At 45.5% G+C, this 10,762-nt stretch overlaps 1 protein-coding gene across 6 annotated transcripts in view; it reads right to left on the reverse strand.

Moving 5' to 3' along the window:
- TSPAN18 (tetraspanin 18) overlaps positions 1-10,762 on the reverse strand; it is a 268,022-nt gene that overhangs the window by 40,332 nt on the left and 216,928 nt on the right. For all 6 annotated transcript variants that reach the window (XM_019519353.1, XM_019519350.1, XM_019519351.1 and 3 more), the window contains 2 exons: positions 3,786-3,877; positions 2,760-2,954 (listed from right to left, as the gene is read on the reverse strand). In XM_019519353.1, the coding sequence (XP_019374898.1) occupies positions 2,760-2,954; positions 3,786-3,848 (258 nt within the window). In that variant the 5' untranslated portion in view covers positions 3,849-3,877. The remainder of the gene's footprint in view (positions 1-2,759; positions 2,955-3,785; positions 3,878-10,762) is intronic.

Genomic DNA, 10,762 nt, shown 5'->3' on the forward strand with positions numbered 1-10,762 from the left:
TGCAGGATTCCAGGACTGTGTTGTTTCCCTTGGATTATCTGCAGGTCTCCTGATGCATGGAAATTTAAGTAACATTCATCTCTTTTACCTGGAGAAATCTGTCTGCAAGAACTGCCTCCCTGTATTTCTAACCCCAAATGAGGTAAAAGACAGACCCCCACCTGTCAAAAACACCTCTTTCTTTGCCATGCCATTAAGTATGGGTTGCCATGTTCTTACCAAGCTCATTTTGCTGCCGAAATTTTCCTAAATGACCATGAACACGAGGCAATGATAATCTTGGGTTCCCGATGTAGAATAAAGTAACAATAAAAGCAAATAAATCAAGCAGTAGGATTCAGAATGATCTTTGAGAGGCAGAAAAAGTAATAAGAATGAAACTGAGTGCACTGGAATATAATAAACACAAGGCGCGTCCAGATGAGCACACATGTACACTTTGCAGGTTCTCAAATGCTTTTGAGGCAGTGCAAAATGCACATGGCACATATGAAAGAGTTCTCTGCTCTGTATATTTGCAGCACAGAAGAAAATCTAGATACTGAGAACTCCCAATATCTAAAAAAAAAGGCTGCAAAGAAAAGCAGTGTGGTGCACATGGCTGCAGTGTGTGCTGCCCGAAACAAAGCCTGGCCAGCCAGAGCCACGCTCCAGTTGCTGGCCAGGCTCGACATGCCCAGATTGCCGCTGCTGCAACCCTGGGAAGCCCCCAGGACTGCAGGTAAGGCTGCTGGGGCTAGTCCAGGTACTGGCCACAGCCTCCCCTACCCTACCCGAGGCAACCTGCCATGTGCCAGAGCATGCATGCAGGGGCATTCCTCAGGGACAAGTAACAGCAGCACAACTACAGTGCCACTGTATTTGGCCCCAGGGAAATGCACGGGAGTGCTTGTGTGGATGTGCTTATAAAGGGTAATATTCAGCCATGAGGTTACATGGAGTAACATAAGGACTGAACGCAGCTCAGAACTCTCCTGAATCCAACCTACCTGTCTAGCACACACATCTGCATGCAGTCTGCAGAGTCCTGAATGGGAAATACTTTTACTGTTCACATGTGAATACATGTCTACAGACTACTCTTTATATGTATGTGACTTTGGACTTCTAAACTTTACTGGAACTTATTGAGCTTGGTTCTCCACTCGATTACATCAAGTTTACTTGTGAAGTGTCCTGTGATGAGTCAAGGGAGGATCAATGCACACCCCCAGCAGGGTAGCATATGTCATATCATCAAAGGAGATGTTATAACACACTGAATTCAGATGGGTAAGGAAAGGAAAGGAGAATTCAGTTCAGTGAAGCCTGCCAGATCTCCAGGGATACTGCCAAATTCTCTTTCGGACAGCTGAAGGTTCATGTTCCCTGTAAGAGACAAGCATCTATGTTTCACTGTGAAGCAGCCGCTACTCTTGCTTCTGCACGGCCCTGTATGCAAGATACAATTACAAAGCACACTGAAAGATAGAGATTTAGAAAAACACGCAGCGAACTCTGACGGAGAAACAGAAGGTCACACTTGATAAAAACAAGAAACAAATAACTGAGCTCTGTGTTCAGTCACGTAATTGGGAATGATTTCCTGTAACAGATAATGGCTGGAAACCCTGCAGGATCAGATCTAGTCACAAAGATCAAAAATGGTTATTTTAGTAGTTAGGGCTTGGTAAATAGTACATGATGCTCTCATGGGATTTAGGTGTAACCCTGTAATTCAAGGAAAAACTGGTCAACAAAACTAACAAATATGGCACATTTTAGGAGCTGAAAAGAATGTATATTGAAGTGACCACCCATCTACAGATGGAATGGGAAGGTCACCATGCAATTGTTGAGAGGGGCATTTATACCAATGAGGGGGGGATCTGATATACAAATACTCTGTTTTACTTGTTCTCTTTGCAATGTCCCACTAAGAAATTTATTCATAAGCAGAACGGGGGGATAATTAATTTTTTTTTCAGTTTGCTGGCCCAACTGAAAAAAAATATTCATTTTTGGTCAATCTGGAAAGTTTCTTTTAGCATTAAATGAAATCTTTTGCTTTCAGGCTACTTAATCCTCCTTTTTATGTCCTGTCCTTAAAATATTAGGCCAATTTCAAAATGAGAATGTTTTAGGGTGAAAAGTTAAAACAGTTTAAGCAAAATGAAGCATTTGGATCTTTTCCCAAAATATTTCCAATTTTTTTCAGCCAAAGCTATTTTTCAAGTTCTACCTATTTTTGCAAGATAGATTTTTTTGCTGAATTTAATATTCAGTGGAAACAGATTACAACTCAGTTCCTGATTTCCCTGAAACCTTCCCCTTTTTCTGCTTTCTTATCTCTAAGTCCCAAGTAAGAAAAATATCAGAATCCTAACTTAAAAGGGCTAGACAGTAATCATCATTATCACCACCAGTACCACCAATCATCCAGCTGCATGTGTTTATATGCTGTAACAGTTGGATTTGTATAAGCTTATATATCCATGTATATATACAACTGCTTTCTGATGGATGGAAATCATCATTTTCAAATGTGTATCATGAGCCCCAAACTGCTGAAAGCTGATGGAAATTCTCTTCTAGCTCAAGTTGGTGCTTTGAGAAGATCTAATTTTTGTCTCCACCATCTGCCTGTTTTACTGTATAAGAAAGTGCTTTAAAAAGAGTCATCTGTATAAAATGTTACACGGTCACCCTTCCTGGCGCTACACAATCACTCATGTACTTAGAAGAAACCAAAGTCCAAGACAAAATGCAACAACACTTACAAAGAGCAGGAGGCACTTGTTCTCACGAATGGCCCCACAGCAGCCAAGAAAGCCCAGCAGGAAGAGCATCGCTCCCATTGCCAGCATGATGTATGCTCCCGTGAAGAGCAGAGGGTTGGCAGCCACGATCTCTCGAAATCCTGTTGGATCCACAATAACCCAGATCCCAACTCCTAGAAGGCAGGCCCCTCCCAGCTACCACAAAGAAGGAGAGAACAGGACATGAAAGAGTTAAAAAAAACTGCTGTCAGAGGGGATTTGTCAGATGATTCTGATCCAAGAAGTCCCCTTGGTCTGCACTTGCTGCTTCATGGCAAATGCTCTCTGCAAAGCAGGCAACTCTGTTCACTAATTGTGCAGTTTCAACAGCTTTCTCCCCTTGTTTTTTCATTATTAGGAACATTTATAACAAAAGCCATGTTTTGTTTCTCAACTGTTCACCTTTTCCAACTGTTTATTCCTTCCCTAATGCTGTAAGACCATGTCCTCAGCCCCGCGTGCTGCCTGAATCACTAGAGCTACTTGAGACAGTCCAGTTGAGGGAGGTAAAGGAATCTTCCCCTATAGCCCCTGTGCTGGCCCTATGGGGGAAACAATAGCCTGTGGTTTCACCTGCCCCGCCTTTCAAAAGACCCCGTCAAACTGATCCTGCAGAGAAAAGCCACGTTTATTAGACATATCATAACAGGGGAGACAGGAGTAGAAACTTGCTTCTTAAACAATACAAGGCTGGCCTCTTTTGCTTCCCACAGTAGTAACCTGCTCTGCAGGCTTCGTTTGCTGAAGAGAGACATCACTCAGAAAGACAGCAAGCACCACGCTGCCTTGTTGAATGCTTCAGCACCTTTGGACCAAAGGCGCTGGGCACATTCAGTCACTGTAGTGATGAAGCTAAAGGGATCCTCTGCATCATGGGAACTTTACCAGAGCACATCAGGGCCTGTCAGTGCATCAGGTGGGAGTGTGAGGGAGCAGGAGACTGATAGAGAACAAGAGAGAGAGCACGAGAGGGTTCCAAGTACTTACAAATATGAAGAAATTGAAAAGAAACATCAGATACTTCATGCAGCTCAGACAATCCCCCTCCATGGTCTCCAGGCTGTTTGACCCAATTATTCCTGCAAAACACGAATGCTTCCTTAGTACATTTGCTGTTTCCAGTGTGGCACAGGCCTATTTCCCATCATATGCCCCATAGACGTGTGGAATTCACTACACTAATGGGTTTGTTTCTTACCTGAACTTAGTAACATAATATAGGCTAATAGACGTTAATAATCACTGCTAATTCCCACTGTGTTTGTCCTGCGTGGATCAGGATAGAGGGTGGAAGGTGAAGCTGTAGAAGACTGAAGCACCCACTTTGCTCATAAGCCTGAACACCCCAAATCATTGTTGTGCAGACAAATCTTCAGTTTTTTCCCCCCCACTGATACAAGGGGCACTGGGCAGATGTGACTACCCAAAGTAAGAATCATGCACTACTGGGCAAATCCTGCAACAGCCCTTGGCAGGAGTGCAGTACCATAGCTCCGCTGCACTGTAAGGAGTGCAGTCAAGTGGAGTAGATGGGATCTGGTGCCATGTCAAAGGGTTTGCAATGGCTGAATATTGTGGAGCCCAGTCTGTATTAGGCTTCTCCCACAGACGAGGAGCAACAAGGACAAGGATAGGTTCAGGGTAGCTTTTAGAAGCTGAGAGCAGAAGTGGGTGGGTGGCTGCGGGATAAATCTTCAGCTAAAATAAACGTATACAGCATCACTAAAATCTTGGTGCCTTAGAGCTACTGTAGGCAGAGACCCTGGATAAACCATGCCAGGATTTGTCCCCAAGAGAAATTGTAAAGGAACCTGAATTGGCTCAGTGACTTAACATGGCTGAATTAGATGGCAAGCCCCTTAGATCTAATTCTTAGACCTGAGACCCTGCTCCTGCCTTTGTTCGAGGTAATTTGCATTATCACAGAGATACCTCACTACATAAGAAATTCCTGCCCAGAAGAGCATTCCGTCTTTTTACTCTTCTGTGAAATATGAAACATCACAACCATAAGGAAATATAACTCTACATCCTGCTTGCCATCAAACAACTTTGAGGTAAACAGACTATTCCAACTTTTCTCTGAGCCTAACCTGCATAAAACGAATGGTTCCAAACAGGAGATTTTACCACACCTTCAACTCTCCTATGAAATATGAACTTTCATTTCTACCTAGGAGAACTTTTACAATCTTTTCTCCTATGCCTGAAGGGTTTTTATGCCCAACAGCTTGCAAATAGCGATTTTTTTTGCAAAAATCTAGTTGGTCTAATAAAAGGTAGCACCTCTACCATGACTTCTGATTCCTTTTGCCTCTAGACCAGGGGCTTTCAAGCTTTTTTAACAAGTGTACCCCTTCTGTCTTAAAGTTTCAGCTCATGTAACCCTTTACATTAAAATTATGTAGGGGAGCTAATCACGCATGTGCATGCATATGCACACCCCCCAGCAGTGGGGGGGGTCAGATAGAGGCCCCCACAGTGAGGGAGGGAGGGAGTGGAGCACAGACAGGAGCAGGGGCTGGGGTGAATGGGGCCCCAGCCAGGCTGGGTCATGGAACAATCAGAGCCTGGGCAGCTAGTCCAGGGGTGTGGTGGGCTCCTGCCACTGTGTGTAGCCCAGCAGAGGCCCGGCGGGGGGGGAATGTGCCCCCTGATCTGTGCATGGGGTGGAGGCAGCTGCTGCTGCAAGCTGGGCTTTGCACACCGCTGCAGCTGCTCTGGTGTGACTCCACGTGCATCCCGCTGCCGGGTGGGCAGGGGGCATGGCACAGCCCAGCGGCTGCAGGCACATGGTGTTGCACCATTCCTGGGGCAGCTGCAGCACTGTGCAAAGCCCAGCGCACAGCAGCAGGGGGAGCACAGCAGCCTCTGCCCCACGCACAGATCAGAGGAGGGGCACATGCCCCCTGGGCCTCCACCAGCGTCCCTCCCATCTGTACCCCTTACAACCTTTCTAAGTACCCTTAGGGGTACGTGTACCCCTGGTTGACAACCACTGCTCTAGACCAATGCAGCTACAACCTTGATACCTGAGCTCCTTAGATCAGCATTTATGACACTGAAAGCACCAAGGAAACATCTATCAGAGCTCCTTTGATGTAAGCGATTTTAGAAAAAGAGAGACCAGGCTCTGCCCCAACCACTTACAGTCTAATAAGTGACTGTGTATCCTCATAGGAAGAGACCTCAGCCGTCACATCAATACCACAGAACAACAACAATAACCAAGCTCCTACGGAGGCCAAAGCTGTTTCAGTTTCTGCAGCTTGCACAGGTGAATATACACACAGGCGTGCATACAATTTTGCTTTGCTCCCCGGAGAACGCTCCTGACTGGAATGAAACCTGTATGCTCTTTACCCCTCCCCTTCCCCAAATAAAGCTGCATCCAATTACATGCTGAGTTAGAAAAATACACTTGATCCTGCTGAAAGAAAGAAGTCGCAAATTATTCAAGGTTTTGAGGAACATTTTTCTCAGGCCTGGCAATAAATCCTTCCCTTTCACTCCCTCATTGTTTTTACTAATCCACAAAACTTGGGGCTGCTGTACAGCTTTGCCATGGTCCTTCCTTCTGTGACCATGGTAACTGATCTGCTTTAGCAAAGCTGCTCCTAGAAACCCTTGGCAGACAACTCTCCCAGCAAGGGGCTGCCGCAGGTAAACAGCAGCATTCACACAGTGTTTTTGTTTGCTGTGCAGTCTTTGACTCATTTGAAAATTAAATCAGTCCCTTCCTCTCTGTAGGCACAGAACCAGGAGTTCTGAAGTGGAGAGGTGTTCACGAGGGCACATGTTCATGCCTGAGAAACACACGCAGGTGCACATTCAGTATTTTTTCCCTATGTTGAGAGCAGGGTGGCAGAATGCCACTATAATGGCTCTGCAATGCCTGGGATATTCCTTTCCCCTAAGGAGATCCTTAGAAGACCAGACAAGCCAATTTTACAGTGTTCCCTACACCCAGAGTATGTGACAGGAGGGTTCAAACATATCTGTCTTGGGGGATCATTTGATCCCCACTCCATGGGTGACTGGTGCCACCTTAGTTGGGGGGGGAGGGGAACGTGCCCCCCCAGCGACCAGTCAGTAACCAGGGGTGGGGGGGCATGGCCAATCCTACCAACTGGGGGAGGGCCCCCCTGCAGCTGATGGCGAGATGGCCGATTGCTGCGGCTGCTTCTGGGAGTGCCACAGTGCTCCACTCCCTGACCAGCGCTTGCAGGGGGGCACCGGTGCTCCTGCCTGCCCCCCAGCCCATCGCCTAAGCAGTGAGCGCAGCCGGTCAGGGGTCAGCACTGACACTCTCAGGGGGTCCACGTGTACCCCTGTGCACCCCCTATGCGTCAACACTGGAGGTCTCAGAGAGGAGGTTCAAGACTCTTGAGGGGATACCAGGGTGGAAACAGTTTATAGTGACGTGTAGGAGGGATGGAAGCTGAGGGAATTCTTACATTCTTAGGAGGGAAGGTGAACTTCCACATCCCTTAAATCACATGGTCTTGATTTGAGTGCCAAGGGCCATATAAGAGGGATGTAGTACCCAATTACAAGACATAATTGCTTCAGCAGCCTCCAGAATAAGTGATGCCTTCAAAGACAGGTCAGAACAAAGCCATGGCACAAGTTATGGTGGCACATCCCCACATCATCCACATCCTGAAGGCCATTAGAGAATTCTGTAATAGCCTGCAAGTTTGGATGCTTAACCAGATGTATCTGTAGCACAATGATCCTAAGGGGAGAAAAAAGGGAGATAAAGGCAACTAAGCCTAGCCATACCATATTCCTTTGCTTTGCCCACATCAGTGCCACAGAAGCATCCACAAGATAAATATGGGCTGCCTGCCAAAAAACAGAAACAGGAGCCAAGGCTTCCTGTTTCAGTTCTAACGACAATCTACTATGTACACTTGGGTTAGCTACTACAACTCCTGGGCTCACATTTTTCATCTATATGTATCTGCTACCTCTGAAGACTGGACTTCATTGGAGTGATCACAACTTACACCAATTGAGGATCTGGCATAATTTCCTTTTGAAACCTAAACTAAAAAGTCTATAACCTACACCCACCCCGTATGTTCATTCAAAACATTTTCTTGCTATGAACACACCTGGCTGAATCCATCTAATGAGTTCTCAAGATTTGAATACATCACTGTGAAGGCTGGCTGCACTATGCGATCAGATTTGGGGATTGCCTAGAGAAGCAAAAATGTTCAGTGACTGAGCCCTGATAGGTAGATATTTTTCAGTTTGCCTAGGACAGCAAGGCCCCTAAGAGGTGGTGCCAACTCTGGGCTCTAAACTAACTTCTGGAAGTTCTCAGATCTACCACACTTTGTAGAACACAAAATTAGAAGCAAAACTAAGCCAACTCTGCATCACTGCAAGATGGGAACAAAAACTGCATGATTTAAAAATGTAAAGAGTCTTTCAACTCGTAATGTTCAGATGTATGTGAGTCAGAGGCAATAGTGCAAGGTCTCTGATGGTGCAGTCAAGAATAGAGTACATCAGAGACTATCTGTCAGAACAGATCAAAGCAATCATTCAGCACCCCCAACCCACTGAATGGATTTGAAAATGTGTCAGCTCTGGGTTAAGGCTGGCATCCTAAAAACAATCAGGTTACAGGGATCCCAGAACTGTAACACAATGAGACCTTTTAAAACTCTGTTATAGAAGGACAAAATCAGAAAACAGACACAAATACAGCTTACCATTAAAAACACCACACCACGTTCACTAGAATACATTCATTAGATACAAGTCAGTAATGAATCTGGCTTTATCGGCCACTAAAGCTGTATTTATGACAGTCTGGTTAAAGCTTTCATGGAGCAAAACCCAGGACAGAGTCCTAGGTACTCCACAGATCTCTAGAACTGAAAGCCGTTCACACCACTTCTGGTTCTGGTTAGTTTAGCCATCACAATGCAGCATTTTCCACAGCTACCCACCAAACCAGAAAGAGCATAGCTGTAGTCATGTGACCACAGCCAAGCTAATTAGCCCTGCCTCTCAGCAGAGCAAATTAATTTAGCCTCCTTCATGCAATACTGAGAGGCGGTGATAATTTGCTGGTCTGGATACTGTGTTGTGTGAACGTGACTATATTGCTTCTGGTTCAGGAGGTGGCAGCAGCCTCCCAAATCGAGAAACAGGATTGCTCAGGTGTTAATAGTCTTTTCTGATTCAAGGTACCCCATACTAGACAGAAGACAGCCCCGGAAAATGCCAGATCATAATTTTCAGTCATTTTTTTTACTACAGAAAAATACTAAATCAATTCTTCTGTTTCAGGGAACTCAGAAAGACCGTAACAGGTCAGAATGTTTTTAAAACCATGGATTCATATTTGATAGCTCTGGCTTTATCTTGTGAATGTTTGCCCAGCTAACAGTTCTAACACTGTGTGGCAACCTATGGCTCCCTTGAAAGGACCTCAAGGCACCCCAGAGTGCCACAGCTCCCTGGTTGAGAGCCACACATGTAGCTGCATTCTCAGTGGCAGGCAGGCACTGCTGTGCTGCCTCCTCTCAGGAGACACAGCACAACCAGGGGTGGGTTTACCACTTGGGGAAGCCAGACAGGGGTTCTTACTCTTTGTTACACAATATTACCAAGAAAAGCTTTGAAATCAAGGCCAGGTACAGGCATTACATTCTTACCAGTAAAAGTGATCGGAAACCAGTCTATACCCATAAAAGAAAATAAGTTTTGTACATGTAGACAGTTTAAAAGTGGTGGAACCCAGTCTAAGATTCCCTTCCCCCCCCCCAAAAAGGGTGAATGTGTATTCTGTTCGCTACAGAGATAAAATACGATTCTGCCTCAGACTTTTAGATTGATTCTGCCTTGGACTTTTTGAATATCTGTACCTAGTCCAAGAGCTGCTAGCTAGTTTCATGGCTGCTAATGCAAAGGGGACACTTGCAATTGCAAGTCTGAACTGTCCTAAGGTCAGTCCTGAGCAGAAAAATGTTTGACACTGACTTGAGACCAAAACAGAACAAAAGGCCCATTGTAGAGTCCTTAGGGATCCTGGGACACAGCCCTGAAATTTGGAGCTATTCTCGAAAATATGGACTGGCTAGTCACATTATAAGGTGCCCAAACGTGTCAGTGTGTACAACCATCCATTTTTATCCAAGGTTACAATGTTGTGATTTCTGCAGTATTGGGCTGTACTTTGATTAGAAAATAACTGGAAGGTGTCAAATCATGCCACATGGTGACTGCTGTCTTTTTCATGTTAACTACCAGATATTGACTGAAGCTGAGCTTTTGAGTAGAAAATGACTTTCAGTAACCATACACATAGAACCATGAATTATGTGCACGTCGTCCAAATGAGATCCTCATCGTGTGTTTTACTGCACCCTTTAGAAAAGTCTCATTCCCTTAATTCAGTAAACATTCAGATATGCACATATACATATGCACATATATACATACAGAACATACAGAGCCAGAAGAAAAGCAAGGGCAACATTGGACCCCTGCTAAACCAGGTGGGACAACTGACACCCAGGAAAAAGCCAACCCATTAAATGGGTACTTTGTGTCTGTCTTTCATCAGTCCCATGGGACGCCCATGTCTGCTATGGGACAGGGAGGTCCAGGTGAGGGAGATCCCCTGCCCTCCATTAATGCTGACCTTGTGAAGGAACACCTTGAGAGGCTGGATACCTTCAAGTCAGCCGGCCCTGACAATCTACACCCCAGGGTACTCAAGGAGCTGGCGAGCATCATAGCCCAGCCCCTGGCACGGATCTTCGAGGACTCCTGGTGCTCTGGTGTAGTGCCCAAGACTGAAAGAAGGCCAATGTGGTCCCTATCTTCAAGAAAGGGAGGAAAGTGGATCCGGCAAACTATAGGCCCTCATCCTGACCTCTATCCCTGGGAAGGTCTTAGAAACGTTTATTAAAGAGGCCATCCTTAATGGACTGGTC

The sequence above is a fragment of the Gavialis gangeticus genome, unplaced genomic scaffold (assembly GCF_001723915.1).
Source record: "Gavialis gangeticus isolate Ggan-Ray unplaced genomic scaffold, GavGan_comp1, whole genome shotgun sequence".
Classification (NCBI taxonomy): domain Eukaryota; kingdom Metazoa; phylum Chordata; order Crocodylia; family Gavialidae; genus Gavialis; species Gavialis gangeticus.